This window comes from Pelmatolapia mariae, linkage group LG16_19, assembly GCF_036321145.2.
Source record: "Pelmatolapia mariae isolate MD_Pm_ZW linkage group LG16_19, Pm_UMD_F_2, whole genome shotgun sequence".
Lineage (NCBI taxonomy): Eukaryota > Metazoa > Chordata > Actinopteri > Cichliformes > Cichlidae > Pelmatolapia > Pelmatolapia mariae.
In genome coordinates this window covers 56,915,745-56,935,968 of record NC_086241.1, presented here as the reverse complement: position 1 = coordinate 56,935,968, position 20,224 = coordinate 56,915,745, and the positions used below count along the sequence as shown (strand labels likewise).

The following is a 20,224-nucleotide window of genomic DNA, read 5'->3' as shown; positions in this document are numbered from 1 at the left end:
ATAGTTACTGTAAAGGAATCTTTATTTAGTCTGTGTGTAAATTGTGTGTAAAATTAAAGAGACTAACTGAAATTCAGCCATTACGACAAGCAACGAAAGGCAAGAACATAAAAACAGAGATAAGAAAAACTTATTAGGGCCGAATTATGAGATGGAAGCTTTTTCACATTAATGAAATTAATATTTAATTAGATACATTTTGATAATATAAATCACTCTCTGCAAGCAGCCTGCAAATCAAGCACGTGGTCAGAATTGTGCACTTGTAACTGTTTAAATAACAGCACTGTATACTATTTTTGAAGCTGATTGTTGACAAGTACAATATTACCTAGACAGCAAACACACCTCATCTGTGTCTTAAGGCTCAGGTGTGTGGAGACTTGAGCTGTTATAGTTTAAAGTCTAAGTGCTGATTGTGATTAAATGTGGACACCAAATGTCCCAAAACAACCAACATCTGGATCCTACGGGGTGGTATCTGTGTTCCGGTAGCCAGACCCACCTTGACTTTAGTATAAATGTAATTTAACCTATAGAAAACTGCACATGTAGGCCATGTTTGGGCCAACCGTTCATCGTTATCCAACTTCGTTTACAGCAACTAGTGTTTGCCACTCATTTTAAGTGCAAAATAAAATAAAATTTAAAAAATGCGTTGATTCCCTTACAACTGTGCGTCAGCAGGTCACAAATCCTCGGTAAATGTGGTATACTTTACCTAAGTGACTCTCTGTTAGTGCGAAACCAGGCCAAAGTTGGGTGAAATCGCTGCAATCTTTATTATTAGTTTGGAAAAATAATAGGGTGTCATGATTTTACCCCAAAAAGTCTCAGCACTGGAGAGAACATTGCCGAACTTTTAATTACCCTGCAAACTAAGCAGAGAAAGGGAAAGTAGAGAGAAAGTCGGGGAATGTCCCTTTTTTCAACATCTAGCGTTTTGGGACGATAAATTATCTGTTAGCTTTCTCTTTTTTTCTGTAAAGACAGACGCGCCCCCCGTGCGTAAAAAAGGCAGGCTAAACCAAAAAGTGCTTCCTCTGCGACTTACCTGCCAACAGCGAAGTGTATAGCAAGACAGACGGACAGATAGACAGGCATAAAGGGAGGCGGGCAGGTAAGGATCACTGGAGGCGGAAGAGCGAGCAGGTTATTCTTTCCTGTTAGTACTTTGTCCACAGTTTCTCCAGGTGTTCAGTTTACAACCCTCCTGCCTGCTTTTTTCTTTTCTTTTTTTTTCAAACGCGGTTTTTATTTACTATTTATAAAAGTGGCGAGCCGTCTGAAGAAGCATGGGAGAACATGGGAAGAAACTGATTTTGGTTGCGGTGGATATTCTGTGCGTCTTTGCTGGTAAGTGAAAACCCCCGTTCTGCCCTCCTCCTCCTGACAATATGGCTGAAAACATGATTAGTTTCTGGACGTAGGTTATTGACTGTGGTTTAATGTTCACTGATGATTTTTGTACGGACGGAACAACAGCATAGTAAGTCCACATTAAAAGTAGAATGGCCTTCAAAGTGACGCACAGAGGATTGCACAACCGTACGCACAGGTCTGATCTATATATCTCTGGTAGATAACCCACATGTTGCTTCATGGGTCGCTGCAAGATTACAGAAACTTTTAACGCCTCTTTAAGATTTTACTCCCGGATTCGGGAAAAACATGCATGTCAGGACCATGACTGGCAGTGGTTTTAAAGTGTGCAGTACTGTTAAACTGTGCGAGTCGGTATCGGTCTCTACCTTGTTCGAACAAGCCAAGAATCTTTCCCAGGACTGAGTGTGAATGCTGCCTGGACTTCTGTTTATCTCTGGGTGTCACTGCACCGATTTCTTCACTGAAATGATCGGGGTTAAAATAGGACACACGCTATCTCATATCACTGTCAGCCAGTTAGCGACAGTTCATGCACGTCAGTGTATGCGTGTATGCGTGCGTGCATCTCTACCTCCCCTTGATTGCATTCATACTGCCAAGAAGTGCAGGGTTGTTCCTCCTTTTTTTAAAACTTAAGGTTAAGAGGAAAAGCAAAGATCAGTGTCACTGAATCTCTCCCTCTCTCTGACAGTTAAAATCCTGTCATGGGAACTGCTGAAAGGTGTGTTTATTTTTGCGTCTTCAAGTGTGTATGTGAAGAGGGTGGGCTCCAGAGACTGAATATGTCAGTCTTGAAAGACTAGAACCAAAATGGCTTGTTGCGACTTGCTGTGATCTACCACAAGGGCACAAATCCATTAATGAAGCTAGTATCTTCCAGCTGTTGGTGTCACACCTCTCACATTTTTGTCACCCTGACAGTTTGTACCACATGGTGGAAGAAGAAATCTGGACACTGATGTTGAATTCTCATGGTATTAGATTTTTCTGGAGTGAAATATGAGGGAGGAACTGTGTGTGTGTGTGTGTGTGTGTGTGTGTGTGTGTGTGTGTGTGTGTGTGTGTGTGTGTGTGTGTGTGTGTGTGTGTGCGTGTGCGTACTTTTTCAATGTATACATCCAATTGTGGACCCATCTGGTGGCTGAAAGGGAGGAATGATAATAACCATTATGCATCCTGTGTGTGTGTGTTTGTGCGCGTGCCTTAAAGAAGTTCCTTGTAAAAAACCTGGTGGGGTGAGCTGGTGGATCTTATTTCATTATTTCGCCATAGTCTTTTTCTCTTTGGCTGAAGATCTTATAAACATGTAGAATGAACTTTTAAAACATTGAACCATTCTGTTGTGAAATACCAGATGAAGCCTTTCTCAGGTCATAATTATTATGATTAAGGCTGACCAAGGTTTTTATCATTTTCCCTTTTCTCCTGCTGACTAATCACGGTATAAGGATGATTAGTCAGGACTGTGAAAGTGATTATGAATTCACATGAAAACATGGTTCTAAATCTGCAGTTGTTTCAGGACTTCTAAACTAAATGCATATAAAATGTGGTGACTAAACTAATAACACACAAAGACTGTACTTCTCATGTATTTATTGAACACAAAATGAATAATCCCCCACCACAGTCCAGCATGAAGAATATAAGTAAACCTTTAAAAACTAATTTATTAGAAACAACCTCAATTAGATATTTCCTCATAGGTGCTTGTGAGGCTCTCACAGTGAAGAGGAAGATTTTTTTTTTCTCTTCCCACTACTCTCCTGAAAAAATAAACAGTGTTCAACATTCATATGATTTATTGAGAAAACGGCTTTCTTCAAATCAAGCCTCAACATTTTAGTAAAGGTCAGCATTCAGACTTGGTGTTCCCCATTCATTCATGTATTTCTTTTTAACCATTTTGTTGCTGCATTGATGCTGCCTCCACCGTGCTTTAAAGCTAGGTTGAGGTATTGGTGTGTGTCAGATATTGTCTTGTGCATTTTCACCAAATAGTTCATCCTCCCTGTACTGCTTCATTTAACGTGCAAGTAGTCATTGGGACATGATTCAAACCAGAAAATGCGTTTATTTATACGGAAGGGAACCTTTCCAACATCAGTGTAATTCGACCTCAAAGAGACAGAAAAAGAATGTTTTAAAATAATAATCGGTAAGATAGGATTCCCCGGCTCGCCTGTATTTATGTTTTCACAATAACAAAAATAGATAGTGTTATCTTGATGAACAAACTAACACTTGATCACCATGTCTTCAGTCTTCCATTCAAAAAAACAAAAAAACAAAAACGTTTTTAAAATTACGTAATCTGCCATTGGTCTGCGAGTGACTGCAAGTGTAAACTATAATAAGGTTTCATCCTCTTAATTAACTTGATTATAGAGGGTTTTGAAGTGTGTGGAGGCGTGTGTGTGTATGTGTAATAGCGTACATGTCCAAATTAACTGATAGGGGAGTAAAATACTGAACTGAATACTGAACATCCACCATTTTAACAGTATTTGACAGAATACAAGGGGAAAAAAATTGAATGTGCACTCCATTAAACCTTCTGTACATACATATCATAACGGATCCACACTGTTCCATCCGCTGACATTTTGTTTTGGCTGTTTTACATCAAAGTTAAACTAATCCATCTGAAGGAAATGCCTGAACTCACTGCTTTTATCACTGACATTGTTGTAATGTTGTCTCACTTAAAACACTGTTTGTGCATGAAGAGTATCTCGAGTTGTAGCCTTTCCAGCTGCCCGTCAGCGAGATAGCAAGAGCTATCCCAGCTGTTGCTGACCAGCAGCTTTTAGCTATCTAGAAGTTGCTTCGCTGGTTCTAATAACTTTTTCCTCCTCTCTAAAACCAAAAGAATATCAAAACTCATTTGCTGATTTCAGACTGAATCTGTTTCAGAAGCTTGAATGCATCAATGCACATCCAGTCAATTTGCAAATAAAGGGGGAAAACCTAAGCTTCTGACCCCCTACAGTGAGGGGATCTGCTTTGTTATGCTGAAGGAAGAATTTTGCTGACATGATATGGGTCCATCTAGTTGTCCCTTTTTAGAGGGAAAAGTCACTTCAAATCAATACGAAGTTGTTCAGAGTGATCACCTTTACCCCATCATCAAACACTTCTGTCCTGCCGGGGGTGGACTCTTACTACTACAACAACAACAATTCCCCCACCCATCTGCTGAATCATACTCATATCCTCCATATCGTTCAGCAGCTGAGAGGTTCTTTTAGCATCAAGAAGCTGATGAAGGCAGTTCATAAGTAGTTATTGCTGCCCATGAATTGGCAGTGGAATTTAAAGCCCATTATCCTATAGTGTGAAAAGAAAATCCACAAGTGGAAAACACTGCAGATGGTTCCCAGTATTCCCAGGAGTCGGCATCCCTGCAAAGTCACCCCAATGCCAGACCATGCTATGATCAGAGAGGGCAAAAATCCCATCTCAGACTCTACAGACTACAGTTAGCAAGGCAAATGATAAAATCCCAGACAGTACAATTAGAACAAGACTGAACGAGTATTGTTTATTTTGAAAATTGCCAGAAGGAAACCTTTTCTATGCTTGAAAGAAGCAAAACAAAAAAACAACATGGTCACGTTTGCAGAGTTGCATCTGAACTTTGCAGACCAAAGTCTTGTCCAAGAACACTGGACAGCATACAAACTGTCAAACGTGGTGATGGAAATGTGATTATTTGGGTTTGTTTTGCAGCAAAAAGGACCTGGGCACCTTCAGTCATTGGGTCCACCATAAACCCCTCTGCATACCAAAGTACTCTAGAGCAATCTATCACTATAGAAAGTCTAGAGTGAGGCCATCTATCTGATAACTGAGCCATTGCAACACCTTGAGTCTTTTCCTTTTTCAAAGACCAGACCTTAACAAGACTGAAATGCTGTGGGAACCTTAAAATAGTGATGCACAGACTAATGCCCGAAAACCTCAAAGAACAGAAACAACGTGGTAATAAAAAGTGTACCAAAATTCATACAGGAAATGATTACTTCGCATTACTATGGCTAAAGGTGGTTTTACAAGTTACGTGGCGTGTACTTCGCTTTTCGAACCTTGCTTCTGCATTTTAGCTCAGCTTTCGTTAAATATGTAATGACATAATATAAGTCATGTATTGTTGTTTGTTTGTTTTTTACCCAATTTTTAAATTATTCTTTTCGTAATGTCCAAGTATGTAAAACTTTACATTTGACAGAGGGTGTATTTTTCTTTTCTTTCAAAAACCATTGTAAACCCAAACTTATTCAGTTCCCTACCACATAAGACTTTAAGCAACGCAAAGGCAGGGCAGATTTTTTAGTTTTTGTATCGATGACTTATGGTTTCATACCTAAACGTATCAGATGAAACTGAAAATGCTCATGTGATACCTTTAACACAAAATTACCGTCTGCGTTTAATAAGCGTGAGCTATAAGGAACAGAAACTATACGTGCTTTTTGTTTCTAGGGACTGAAGCATAGAAGAGCTGCAGTAGTGCGGAAATGACAGCCAGTGACTGACAACAGCTGTTTGGCTCGAGAGCTGTTATTTATATGCCATTTTTGACAATTTGTTGACATGTATGGGACACACACACAGTCGTGTTTTCATATCCTTGTGGGGACATCTAATTGACATAATGCTTTCCCTAGCCGCTTACCCTAACCATCAAAAATGAATGCCTAACCCTGACACTAAAACCACATTTTGAGTCTCAACATGCCTTTAAACTCATGGGGACATGGATTTTGTCCCCATAAGGGCTGTTGGTCCCCACAAGTATAGTAAACTTCCAATTTCTGGTCCCAACAAAGATATGACAATGTAGTGTACAAAAAATACACACACACACACACACACTGTATCTGCTTCTGCCAAATGCGTGTCAGAGTCAAGTGGGAAGTGCTGACCTCTGCTCTCTGACATTCCTGCGTGAAAATGGAAGCGAGATATGATTGTTGTGTTGGCATACATAGTACAGGCTGTGTGTGCGTAGTTACATTGTCCTCCGTGGTCGTTTCATAAAGGAAGAATTATTTCTGTGTGTGTGTGTGTGTGTGCAAACATTTTATTAAAAGGTCGAAGCCACAGATCTGTAAGATGAGAGCTTTACGAATGTGGAGTAATAAACTATTGGCTTGGATATCATGCAAACTAAACTAAAGTGTAATGTAAATCAAACGCATGGTAAGAACAACCAATGGACAAAATGACCAGATTCTTATGAAAGTTTGACCTATGGACAACGAAATCTAATGGCCTAATTCATGCTCTGTACTCTTCTTTTTACAGAAACGTTTAAGCAAGAAAAGAGATGATTTAAAAAAAAAAACAAAAAAAAAACACTAAAAAAGCCACTAAAAACATGATCCAACATTACTGCACTTGAAATGACCCTATGAAGTGATATATTACAGGCTTTCAGTATGTGCTGTTCCTGGGAATTCGATCAGAAGATTAATCCCGCTTTTGGAGAAATGCACTGATTGTGAAATATGTTCAAATATTGGTATTTGGTACACATACAAGAGCCTGACTGATTTTTAAGACACCAATATTTGGTTATTTTAAAAATCAAATATTCTGATATAGCCACCGATATATCTTTTTTCTTTTTTTTTTGTCTTTCAGGTGCAAACAGATGTAACATGGCAATTGTTATGCCTAGTTATTTATTTACTTGTGTACCCTATTGCTGTTGGTCTTTGGCCGGCAGGGAGCTGCAGAGCACCCTCTGGTGGACAAACTAAGCAATGTTGAAGGGTGTTTCACATGCCTCTTCTGCATGTTTACAATACATTTTCATTTATTGGCTGTTTAAAAATGGCTAAAAGCAGACGATAATATTGGCCTGCTGATAAATCAGTTGGCTTCTAGTACATATTTTTGTGTCTTTGAAGAATATCTGAAATATCTAAATGTGACTGAGCACAGGAAAAACTTTTTTCAAACATTCAGCCAGCCCAAAACTGATAAATGATGTCCACTGACATTGATTAATGTTTAATTTGCAACAATCAGCCATATTGACCAATATCAGAATTTGGCTAATATGTATCATACATCCACCACATGGCAGACAGTAAGTCTGGAGTCGATTTAATTTAGCACAAAGACTGGAAATGAGGAAAACTGTCTAGCCTGACCCTGTCTAAAGGTAACAAAAGCAAAATGCTATCAGCTCTAAAACTCAAAACAGACAGTTTGCTATTTTCTTCTTCTTTTGCAAAATAAAGCTTTTATCAGCCAGTGTTGTCTAGGACTTTCCCAGGAAAATCCCCAGCCTCACAGGAAGTGATCCACTTTCTCTGCAATTCCAGTTTTCCGGGTTTATGAAGAAAAAAAACTGAACAGTGCTGACTATTGTAGACAGAATGGATAAAAATATGAAAATGTTACAGCATTGGACTGTTGATTTCACACTATTCTCTTGCTGTGCTAACTTCTTAGGAATGTATCATAGAGAAAGGAAACAGCAATGAGAATTTGAAAAACTTGCCAATATAAACAAAAGTTAACAAGTTAAATATTGCTTTTAAGATCACCTCCACACAACCCCTGTTAGCTGACAAACCATGAGGTTACTCAGCAGGCTCACAGATCTCACAGTCATCTGTTGAGATGTGCAGATACATGTTCACATACGTTGCCGTTAGCTGTTAGCCGTTTGTGGTTCTGTTCCCAGCAAATGTCTCAGTAGTTCAGTTCTCAAGATGAGCCACAGTATGGACTTCCGTCACTTATCTCGAATGCTGAATAACAGGAACATTTTCCCCTTCCTGCTGGGTCAGAGGTCAAGGGGAAGTTGCACTTGTGTCTGATCCCAAATTCCATTATGTTTATTTTCTCAAAGTGGAATCGGGGTGCATGCTCGCCAGAAGGGATTATGAAAGCCTAAAACAATACTGTCTCTCCTTCCTTTTTTGAATCTCCTGTGGTATTTTTTTTTTTTAAACTAAAGGCAAAAGTTATCAGAAACTTGGTGTGTGTGTGTGTGTGTGTGTGTGTGTGTGTGTGTGTGTGTGTGTGTGTGTGTGTGTGTGTGTGTGTGTGTGTGTGTGTGTGTGCGCGCACCTCTTAGCAAAGAGATTTGAACAGTTATTACAGTGTTTGCAGCTGTAAAGGTTTATGGACAACATAAAACTCGACAGCTACATGTAAAATTTCGGAGTAGGATGATACAAACTTTCAGTCGACCAAATAACATTTTTCTTCTATACTCAGATAGTTTCCTTAGTTTAAAATGAAAAGGGAGGGAGAAGCAATCCAAAAATAGCAATGTTTTATGATCTCACATTCAAAACTGGGTACATTTTATGAGTAAAATGCTTTGTTTGCAGTTTAGTTTCACTTTCACATTAAAACAAAACAAAAACAAAACCTTGAGTTTACTTGAGTTTAAACATTAAAATAAAGAGGGAAATGGGTAAGATGGAGATGAATGGAAGGGAAAATTGAAGAAAAAGCAAAAAAGCATAAAATGTTTAGGACAGTGCAACTTTATTGTTAAATATATGTTGCTGAAGTGCAGCAAAACTGTACATAAAAGCTAACTTTTTTTGAAATGGGAGATGTTTGCGTTATGCTAAAATTAAATGGGGGATGTTTGATTATATAAAGTAGTAAGTAAGTAAGTAGAAGGAGCTAAAACCTGCATCTACTAAATTAACTGCTAGAATCGACGACGACCGCCCCAGTGCCCCAGTGCATGTTGGAGGTCGCTGCCTGAAGAAGCCAACCATCATACACAAAAAGCAGAGAGTTGATCCAGGGGCCACCAAAGTGGAACATCTTCACCACTTGACTATAACAATGAAGTTCTCTCCATAAGTTATGAACTAGAGTGACAAACAACAATCTTGATAGAGGCCAACTCCCACTGGGAACAAGTTTGACTAACATCTGAAAGCACCATATAATTTGTAAGGTATTTGCTTGAGAACCCTAATAGTCAGACAGTCTCCTATGAGCAAGCACTTTGCAACTGTAGGGAGGAATAACTCCCTTTTATGTCTGTTGGAACTGAGTCAGATATTTTTGTCCTCAAATACAGCTAAGCTATAAAATTAAGACTCAGGATTTCAAGATTTGCTGTGCATGTAAGAACAGAGTAGGTAATACTGTTCATTACTGGAAGTACATAAAGTGTATAAACCTCTTTACTAATGATTTCTCTTCCAAGTACCAAGGGGAGGGGGGGTTAAATTAAAGAAATGAGATTGGAACCAGTTACTGAAACTCTGCTTAAGACCAGTGTCATTTTTTATTGGACATTAGAAGAAGCAGTGTATAAAGCCCAAGTGTAAATCAGTCTATAATGAGACTTTGCCTTGAAAGGGAGGCTCTCTTGGAGTCCTGAAAAGATCTCAAAATTGCACACAAAGAGGTGAAAAAGAACCCAGGAGTAAACACAAAACACTTGGAGGAATCTCCATAAAAGCATAAGCCTTTTTCACGTGTCCACTCTAAGAAAATTGTTGAAAATAATTATGTTAATTTAAAGACACCACAAACATTATTGTCATTCCTTTAACCATTTAAATCCAAGAGTATCATATTTGATACATGGGTTTTTGAGACTTCTACGTGAGTTTGCCCCCCACCCCCTTTCCCCCACAAAATATATATATAAAATTGCAAAATGCTTTTATTTATTTATAGAAATAAATTACAAGACAAATGCAGGATGTAGCAAACATGATGCAAGTGAAAACTAATTTGCAAATTAATATAGATCATCGGAAGAGTCGATAAACACTCCAAAAACAAAGTGTTGCAAGGCATTTCAGGCTTGCAGCTGTGAAGCATGGTGGAGGGAGCATTATGGTTTGTGGGCATACTTTGCTTCCTTAGAGCTGGGGTGCCTTGCAGTCATTGAGGAAACATCAGTGACTTGAATTTCCAAGCTCTTTGATGGCATTTTTATAGGAAAAATTCAGGGAGGTAATCTATAGTCTGAAGCTTGGGAGAGGTTGGGTGAAGCAACAAGTAAATCAAGAGGCTGGAGTCCTGACGTCATGGTGCTGTCTTGAGGTATGTTCAAGTAAAACATACTGATGAATTGAAAGAGTTTTATAGGCGTACTGGACAACAATTCATCTTTTTCACCGTGCTAGTTAAATAAGGAGCCGGAGGAAACGCCTACCGAAGGCATTCGCTACTATAGAAGGTTCAACAAGTTATTCAAGACGGTTTAAATAAGACATTAAAAGTGCAACTGTTTGGATTATTTTTCTGGTGATATTGTTTTTCTAACCACATTTTACGAGTAGCATTTCCTACCTCAAATGCAAGAGAAGCCATCTATGATGACAACCACACTCAATGTTGGTGCTTATTTTATTGAAGTTTAAAGTTTCTGATAAGAATGTGGGTTGCTAAACCATACATTTAACCATGTAATTAATAACTAGAAAGAAAACAAAAGGTTGTTAAGATCTTGAAACGAGAAATGTCCTTTTACAGAATGAAGAATAAGAAATATAAAAATTTATTTAAACAATCCCTTTTAAGTATGCCTTACTTTTGCAAGTAGTTTTGGTGCATGAAAAATTTGATTTGGGATAAATTTGACCTAGACTCTAGCATGGGAGGCCGCCCCGCCAGCACAAGCCTACAAAAACATGTCAGGCCTTCTGTAATAATAGAGCCAGTCCAGATAATAGTTTCACCCCCCAGCAACTCGGAGCAAGTCTGATTTGGGTTTCCTCACCAAATCTGTTAAGCAAGCTGACCAGTGGTTATCATGTATGTTTTAAAGATCATTGCTCAACACATCTCCACCCTGGCAATGTGTAAGCCACTGGAGATTTGTGTCAAACAAATAGTCTCTTATCTAAATGTTATCCTTATGCTCTGCAGAATAAACAGTGGCTTGGTTTGACTTCAAAGTGGAGCTGAAAGCATGCTTGACCTACAGGAACAATGAATATGAGCGAAGGGAGAACTTTCATGAAAATAATTTCTCCTTAATGAGGAAACTGCTTGTCATCAAATATTATTAGTGGCGCTTGTTCAGACTTGTAACAAATGACAAATCAGGCGTTAGGCTATTTAGGTCAGGGAGACTTAAAGCGTCCCTTATATGGTGACAAAGTAGGAGGTGTGGCAGACCAATAAGTGTTTAAAGAGATAGACAGTAGAACAAAACGTACATGGTGACATGAGCAATTCAGTGTTACGTTGTTAAAAATGGCCTACAAAAACAGTCACTTCAGTGATCTGCAATCGTTTTTTGTGTTACTAAACTGCAGTAGAGTTCGAGATTTGTCACAAAAAGCATAACTTAAATGCTTGAATTATCTTCACCCATATTTTTATAAGCAGGTTAGAAGGTACTTTAACTTGTATGTGTTTGCTCTTTAAATTCCTTTTGTGTACTTTTCATTTATATATTTTAAGACATATTTACATGTACAGAACATGCCCCCTGTGGTCTGTGTTTTCATCAAAAACTGAATTGTACCTCATTTTCCGAAACCTTAGTATATAGTTACAGCTACAGATATGACGTTGTGGTGCCATGTAACAGGGTCCAGCAGCTTTATGGTATAGTAGTAGTGATGCACCATAAGGATGTAGTTTTCCCTGGAAGAGGCACAGCCCAGTTTGAACAAACATTGTTCAAAGTATGCATTTACTAGTAGAACAATAGCATCTTACCTGTTTTTTAAATTTTTCAGCTCTTCATCACACAATCCTTGAACATTTGGCCAACATATAATTGAAGTAATCACACAACACATAATACCTTCTTATCTGCAGACAGACAAATGTCCATCAACAAGGCTGGTATTAGCCCATATATCAGTGCATCCCAGGGTTAATCTTATAAATAATGAAGATCTTAAAGTTTGTGGAAGTACCAAATCTGTCATGCTTTGGGGAAATGTGTATAAAAGATGCACAAAAATCATCACAAACGGAGCCACATTCAAGAACTGTATGAGCTGGCACCGGACAGGGGTAGTCGGGATGTGACACACATCCTCCCAAACAAGAATAAGACTACAACAAACAGATGCAGAAGGGAGTCTAGATAATTTCCACCAAAGTTTATCTGTGCTTTTAATGTAATCTTATGTGAATTGTCAGGCCCATACAGTAGAGGAAGGAAGCAATCTGTCAGTGGCGAGCAGCTCTAAACCCATAAATATACAATAGTTTTTGAGCAAACAAACACCATTTATCCATCTCTTGCTGTTATTATATTCAGCAGGAAGCTCTTGAAAACAGGAAAACGATTTAAGTGTTGTGGGGTAGAAAGTTTCTGACATTAGGCCTTTAAAGTGGACTATTGTCCTGCTCTGATTTAGGAGACAGCTTTATGTCCTCCTGCAGATGCCCCACTCTTCGTCTTGTTTGCACAGACAGAAACTGCTGAACCCAGTTTTCTTTTTGTCCTTCGCAGCTCTTTATAGCTTTTATACATGTATGCATGGCTTGAAATAACTCATTTATATCTGTCGCTGGTGTGCATGAGCACGTGCGAATGTCTTGAGGTATGCAAGTGTGTGTCCCGCTCCAGTCGTCAGTTCCCAGGCCCCTCACATTGTGAACGCTGCCCTGGTGTCAAAGGTGTTGGCTGTGATGTCCCGTGTGTTGCCATGGTGACAGTCAGTTCCTCTATAGAGTAAACGTGACTTGTAGAGGTGAAGCCGTTGCCACCGATGACAAATTCATTTACCACATAGCGCCGCGGCTTGTGCGCAAAGCCAAAAGATGAGTCCGCCAGTGTGTATTTAGCTGTTTCCTGAGTTGCACCTTCACTGTGTAGTCACACTTAAAGACTACAGTAGTAATTTTCCAGTCCCTGCAAGGGTTTGCAAAAGCTCGATGAAAACCCCTCTACAGCAACATGCATCACCCCAAACCAGCCACAGTTTCCATTTATTTGTTTTTTTTAATTTTTGATATGGCTTTTTGATGTCACCTATTTTCTTTTATCTGGCCAATGTGAAAACCATTTGTGTGACCTTAAGTCACCAGGAAATCATAATAACATGAGAAACTTCTCTTGTGGTGAGAAAAGTGATTGGATTTCTGGTGCAGATTTAAAACAACAGCAGACAATGAGGGATTTATTTCAGTATAAAAATGAGTGTGTGCTGTTCATACTTCCTGTTCTTTCTTGCAATTGCAAGGACGTTTTCACTGGAGCAGTTTTCACACTTAAACTCAATACAATATCAGGAAAATGAAATTATTTAAAGTTATCCTTTTTCCACACGCAGCACCCAACAGGAAATGCGTCATTACTACTGGAAATACTTAAATGTGGTTTAAGTTCAGCACACGTGACTACAGATAATCACTGTGAATACAATGAACAAGTAACAGTACTATCTCCACACGACCACACAGTCTGAAAACTGCAGTCTTGGATTACTGCATTATTTGAGTTAATACTGTTTTGAACAGTAGAAAGCATACTGCAATTTTAAAACAAAGCTCAAGGTGTATTCTCTCTCTCCCTTTTTTCTCCCCCTTTTCCAGCGGCTCTACCCTCAGCCATTCTCACATTGATGTTCAAGCCTTACCAGAGAGGAATCTACTGCGATGATCAGAGCATCCGTTATCCCTACAGGAGAGACACCATCTCTCATGGGACGATGGCTGCAGTCACCATCACCTGCTCCATAGTCATTGTAAGCCCATGTGTCTCATTTGGCTGAGCCCCTAGTTACTGAAAAATAAGACTAACCTCGTGTCGTTCTACAGGCAATCTGCAAAGAATCTTATTTTCCAAATAATAAATCTTGGCCCCTTCCTTCCACAGATCACAACAGGAGAGGCCTACCTGGTGCACACCAATCGTCTGCGCTCCAATTCCCCGTTCAACCAATACCTGTCAGCTCTCTACAAAGTGGTGGGCACCTACTTGTTTGGAGCCGCTATCAGCCAGTCGCTGACTGACTTGGCAAAGTTCACCATAGGCCGTCCTCGTCCAAACTTCATAGATGTGTGCAAGCCAGTGGTCTGTAATGGATACATGTTGGAGATCAAGTGCAACGGCAGCCTCCGCAATGTCACTGAATCCAGGTGGACACTTTACGACACCTATCAGATTTGTTATAGAGTGCAGTGCAAAGAGCTAGAAGTAAATGGATGACTTGAAAAATGCCATGAATTTTCATCCCTTTGGATGTGTGAGCTCCTCAACTTATTTCTAAGGCTGAGGCCAGCCACTGTACAGAGGAAACTCATTTTGGCAGCTTGTATTACTCTTTGAGTCATTACCGGGATTTCATTCTGGCTGGGAAGCAGATGGACTGGTAAATCAAAAGCTTTGCCTTTCGGCTTAGCTTATTATTTCTTTATTACTGCTGAGGCCGCTTCAGTCCTCAATCCATTTTCCCATCACTCATGAATAAGATCCCAAGGTGCATCCTGGTTTGAGGCAGCCTCTCTCTCGAAACCCCAACTTACTGACAGCTTAGCTTAAAATCTTTAAGATCTGCTCTCTCCATGGCCTGATTTACTAAGTTTGACCTTATCGATTTTATAGCTAAAAAACTATTTAGATTAGCAATAACAGGTTTAATTTCATCTCGTCAAAGAAATATAATATAATCAAGAGCCTAAGCTGATGTTTACAAACTAATTAACAAGGATATCGCTACGTCATAAATTCATATTTGAAAATCTCTCATTTGTAATTCTTCTGCATTTAGTTTTTAATATAAAACTCAAATATCTCTTTGGTTTTTGCTGGAGTGTTGGAGTGTCCACACTAATGGATACACGAGGAAGTGGATACTATCAGTTTTATCAGGTTAAATTTAAATAGACTGCAACTTGCATGTTTCCATTTCCTGGATGACTGTTTATTTGTTTAGTTTGGACATAATACCCAGAAATAAAAATATTCAAAAATGTATGCTGCAGATTACCCAAACTGTTAAGATTGTTTTACCTTAGATTAAATGGTAAACAAGCTGACAAGTAGGCCTAGTTTTAATGCTGGTTCCCATTCATATTCACTGAAAACCATTACTAATGCTGCCATTTTGCCCCCTAGGTTATCGTTCTACTCCGGACACTCGTCCTTCGGGATGTACTGCATGATCTTCCTGTCGGTGAGTGTGTCCTCATAGCGTGAGACTTTCTGCAGCTCTGAAATGGTTGTTTACCAAAAAAACACACATGACTAAGCCAAACAGGAGAGTGTGGTCGACACAGACAACAAAACACCATTGTTGCTATACCACACGTGGCACAATGGCCGGAAGGTGACAGATTTAATGGTTTGATCCCTGTTAGGGGTTTTCAGGAGTGAATTATGAGCTGCTCAAACTCCACAGGAATCAGTATTCTGCACCTTTTTTTTTGGGGGGGGGGGGGGAGTTGGATGGATAAAGTGGATAAAAAAAGTGTATAAATTTTTTTTTAAGGGGGGGAAAGTCAGGAAATTTGCTATAGGTAAATGGCTCCGATCTTAACCTTAATCTTGTTTGGGTTTTTTCCCACAAAAGAATTGGTTCTTTAATGTGCGCAACCTTCGAGCTGAACTCGAATCTGTACTTTTGTGTGTAAAGCTCTATGTCCAGGCCAGGATGCAGGGGAAATGGACGAGACTGGTTCGACCCACCATCCAGTTCTTCCTGGTGTCGTTCTCTCTGTATGTGGGATACACGCGCGTCTCTGACTACAAACACCACCCGAGCGACGTCGTGGTGGGACTGCTGCAGGGCGCTCTCATCGCTGTGCTCACAGTGAGTGCATTTCTGAGTCATGTTTATTGATTTATACGATTATATAAGGTGAAAACTGAAAATCCTCTATTTTAAAGTGTAGATAAACATTCCACTTTTGAATCATTACTTCTGAATCCAAAGGCTGGCTGAGCAGCCTCTTCCTAAAGTAAAATGGTGTAGATTGACAAGTATAAAGACCTAATGAGGGATTTTGGTGAGTTTTGCCAGCTTTCAGGTTGGCAAAGAAGTAGTGGGACCCACTTCTTAGAGCTTCACTGAGTTTCTTGGACTTTCCCACTGTTCTGAGTATTGATCAGTCCAATGCAGGGGTGGGCAACTCCAGGCCTCGATTGCCAGTGTCCTGCAGGTTTTAGATATCACCCTGGGTCAACACACCTTAATCAAATGATTAGTTCATTATCAGGCTTCTGGAGAACTTCAAGACATGTTGAGGAGGTAATTTAGCAATTTGAAACAGCTGTGTTGGATCAAGGACACATCTAAAACCTGCAGACCTGCAGGACAGCTGCACTCGAGGCCTGGAGTTGTCTACCCCTGGTCCAATGAATGCAGAAGCAAATGCAGCTGAATGCAGCAGAGCCTTTTAATGATGGCAGAGAGGAACAACAACTTGCAGTTAATCGTGATTGCCAGGGAGAGGCGAGAGCTCTTGACCTTGTTAAGACATTGTAGAACCAAGTGAAAAAAAATCCAAACTAAAATTAAATATCTGCAACCATCTTTATTGACTTTAAAAGTTCGAGTAGCTTAGCTTACACAACATCATGATCATCCCTGTAAGAATGGGCTGCAAATGACAATGGTTCATGCCATAAATGTGACGTACATTTGGAGGAGCCTCTGTAATTGGGAATAGCACCTGGCTATTGCAAAGAACACCTATTGCCTTTTTGGGCTATAACTGTTAATTGTGTGTTTGTGACTTTACTCTGTGGTATAATGTGAAGCTGAATCCCAACATCTAAAAGGTATAATTTAGACTGCTGAACTATTCATTTACAGTGTAAAGCAGTAGCGTCAGCTGTAAGCAATGCTAACACTTCTATTAAGCAACGTGATAGCCTATAATTGTTACTGTGTTTGTTCCCAAAGGTCCGATATGTGTCCGATTTCTTCAAGCAGCGCCCTCCAGTTTCTGAGCCGCAAACACCAGAGACTGAACAACTCGAATGTAAACCGAGGCCTTCAGATTCAGAACACAGAAATCACAGCTACAGCGCATCAGTATGAGTGCACCACCCTACAGCTACTCTCACCAGCCCGGCCCGCGCACTCTATAACAGCAGCTCCGTTATCAAAGAATGTGCACAGAAGAAAAAACAACGAAAGCAGCAGAGCACAGTCTGCTATTAGATCTCCCTAACACTTTCACAGCTATGAAAACTCCAGGGCCTCTATAAGTTTGTGTTTATATGCTGCAAAGATGTGATTGAGTTGTTGTTGTTTTTTTATGTTTTATAATGAGTGGGTTTTGTGTGAGTTCATTTTTTTCATTATGTTCATTTTTTTTTTAAATTTTCTTAATTATTTCTTGCAGAAAGATTCAGATTTGTCTGAGAAATTGATGCTGTGAGTCAAACTTAAGAGTGGCTGACAGTTGAAGAGATCGGTCCGATTTCAATTCCAAAGATTTTGTTCTGCCCTTGAATTGAAGAACCGATCCTTGGAGGCTGAATAATGTTATACACTTTGCTACAGTCTGATAAGACTGTTGATGTTTTACCTACTCTCGAGCTCGACTGCCTCTTTGTGACACCCATTAGTTTTTGTTGTTGTTTTTTTCTACAGACATCTCTTTATTGTCTTTAAAAGATATGCAAGTGTAATTATGGAGTGCTTCCACTGACATAATATACATACAGGATGATTTGTAGCACTAACACTATTTTAAAAAAATCTTCTATATCTAATAAATTGTGCAATTTTTTTTTTTCAAGAATGTATGACCACTAATTTACTGAAGTTATGGCGATATTGTTCCTTCTGTCACTTTTTCTCAGACTTGAAAGGGACGGCCAAGGACAAATGGAGATGTTCCTGAGGCATCTTCATCCTATAACCTTCCTCTTTTGATACAAAGTAAATACACCTTCATGGACCTTTTCCTTCCCATTTATACCAACGTGTGTAACCTATTGTGAAATTGTACATAATGTAATCACTTACTTCCTTTAGCCTTCAGGGTGTTTTACAGTTTTCCATAAATACTTGCCAGCATATTCACCTTCCGTGTGTGATTATTTTATCAGCATGAAGAAAGACATGCAAAGCAGTCTTTTGTGTGGATTCCCACAGAGAGAATGCCTTCTTTTTGGGTTGTTTCCATTGAGCTATTCTCTGCTGCGTTCTTAGCGAAAGCTCTGTACAACACAGTGACGCAGGGTTCAAGTCAGAACCTGCAGCTCACGGCCCTTTCTACCAGAGGAATGAAGCTGGTGAGCCAGTGCATGAAACAGGAAGTTGTTTGTTTTTTTCCCCCCCCTTTGTTAGCAATTATTCATAAATTGTCATAAGCAAAGAATCTTTATTACAAAACCATGTTTAGCGTCATTTCAGCTAAATTGTACAAAAGGTTCCCAGTTGCCCTTAAAAGGTAGTCTGATAGTTTTGATTTCATTATCCCGGCTGAGCCGTTATGATTTCACATCCATGCCAGTACACTGTAAATTAGATTTATGGTGCACACAGTAATTAAAAATCCACAAATATTTCTCCAGAGACTGGTTAGGCTACAAAATATGCTAAATCTACTTGTTTATCAAATGCTGCTTTGAAGAGATTTGGGGGATTCTGATTAGAAACAAAAATCAGTTGTTTGGCATCAAACTCAGAAATGCTGAACTACAGCTACAGGGGTACTAAGTCTGGATAGAGATGTTGCAGATTAACTTTCTAATACATTGTCTAAGTAGCTCGGAAAGAAAAGAAAAAAAGCGTTTTAAGTTGTTTGAAGACGTTTCACTTCTCATGTGAGAAGCTTCTTCAGTTCTAAGGTCAAATGGTGAAGAGTCCCAGATTTAAGCCCTATGGGAGTCTCCCCCCAAGAGGGACATGGACCCCCTATTGATCCTCTACCTAATCACACGAGCCAAGGTGTGAAAATGGGTGTAGGTCACAGTCAGCCAAGGTTTCAGATGAACTCATAGTGAAACCTAGCCCCACCCTATCATGTGATTTCCTGAGGTCAAAGGCTTCTTGTTTTATGGATTTCAAGTCTATTGTAGTTGAATCATTCGCTCTTTTATACAACCAGCAACAAAAGCATTTCTTTTCTGTTTAATTCATTTTAACTTAAGGGAAAATGTTCACTTGGTCTGCTAGGCAAGAAGTTTCGGCAGCTTGCTCGTCTGGAGCATTCAGGTCCTGCTGCAATCTTCCCAGAACCACAAAGTCATCCCAAGAGAAACTGACAAAAATAAATTTAAAAAAGCCCAACTGCTACATCAATATCAATAGGCCTCAGTTAGGATGGAAAATGTTAACGTTCATGGTAATAATGGGTGATGATTTGGGCAGTAAGGAAAAGACAAAGTTTACTTGTTTAAAAGGGTTGCCAGGAGAAACATGGCAACACAGCTTAGGTTTGCAAAACTGCATCTGAAGAAACCACAAGACTTCTTCTAGAAAGTCTTCTACCAGAACGCAGAGTACAAACTGTCAAGCATGGTGGTGGAGGCCTATGATCTGGGCTTGTTGAACTACTCTGTACACCAAAGTATTCTAGAGTTAAGAGGCCATATGTCCAACAACTAAAGTTTAGCTGAAATTGGGTCGTGAACGACCCCGAGCCAAGTTTGCTGCTAAAAGATGGTATAAAAGCTAATGAATGATGGGGTGTCCTGTGAAAACTTTTCCCCACAAAACTATAATTTGTTTTTTTTTCTTCAAATAAGGAGGATCAGACTAACAGCACTGAACCATTTCAACAACTTTTCACATGAGAAATATTGATTAGAGCAGCTTCAATCTGACCTGGTCACAGTTATACCTCGACTCATCCAAGAGGAATTTTTAGTTGAGTCACTCCTCAAAACGCCAACATGTATCTCAGTGTACTGGGAGTACAAAACACTCATGCCTCAACTATTCCATCAAGCTGCAGA

The 20,224-nt window shown here is 39.5% G+C and overlaps 1 protein-coding gene across 1 annotated transcript; it reads left to right on the top strand.

Annotated features, from left to right (window-relative positions):
* The first annotated feature begins 1,041 nt into the window (after positions 1-1,041).
* plpp2a (phospholipid phosphatase 2a) lies at positions 1,042-18,363 on the top strand. The gene is made up of 6 exons (XM_063498048.1): positions 1,042-1,356; positions 13,900-14,051; positions 14,183-14,445; positions 15,425-15,482; positions 15,942-16,118; positions 17,214-18,363. Exons 1-6 carry the CDS (start codon positions 1,296-1,298, stop codon positions 17,349-17,351), a joined length of 849 nt encoding a protein of 282 aa, XP_063354118.1. The 5' UTR covers positions 1,042-1,295; the 3' UTR covers positions 17,352-18,363.
* Positions 18,364-20,224: the final 1,861 nt, after the last annotated feature.

Coding starts and splice junctions, on each gene's coding strand:
- plpp2a (XM_063498048.1), top strand. CDS start 1,296: ATGGGAGAACATGGGAAGAAACTGATTTTGGTTGCGGTGGATATTCTG. Junction 14,446..15,424: donor CGCAATGTCACTGAATCCAG/GTGGACACTTTA, acceptor TTTGCCCCCTAG/GTTATCGTTCTACTCCGGAC. Junction 15,483..15,941: donor ACTGCATGATCTTCCTGTCG/GTGAGTGTGTCC, acceptor TTGTGTGTAAAG/CTCTATGTCCAGGCCAGGAT.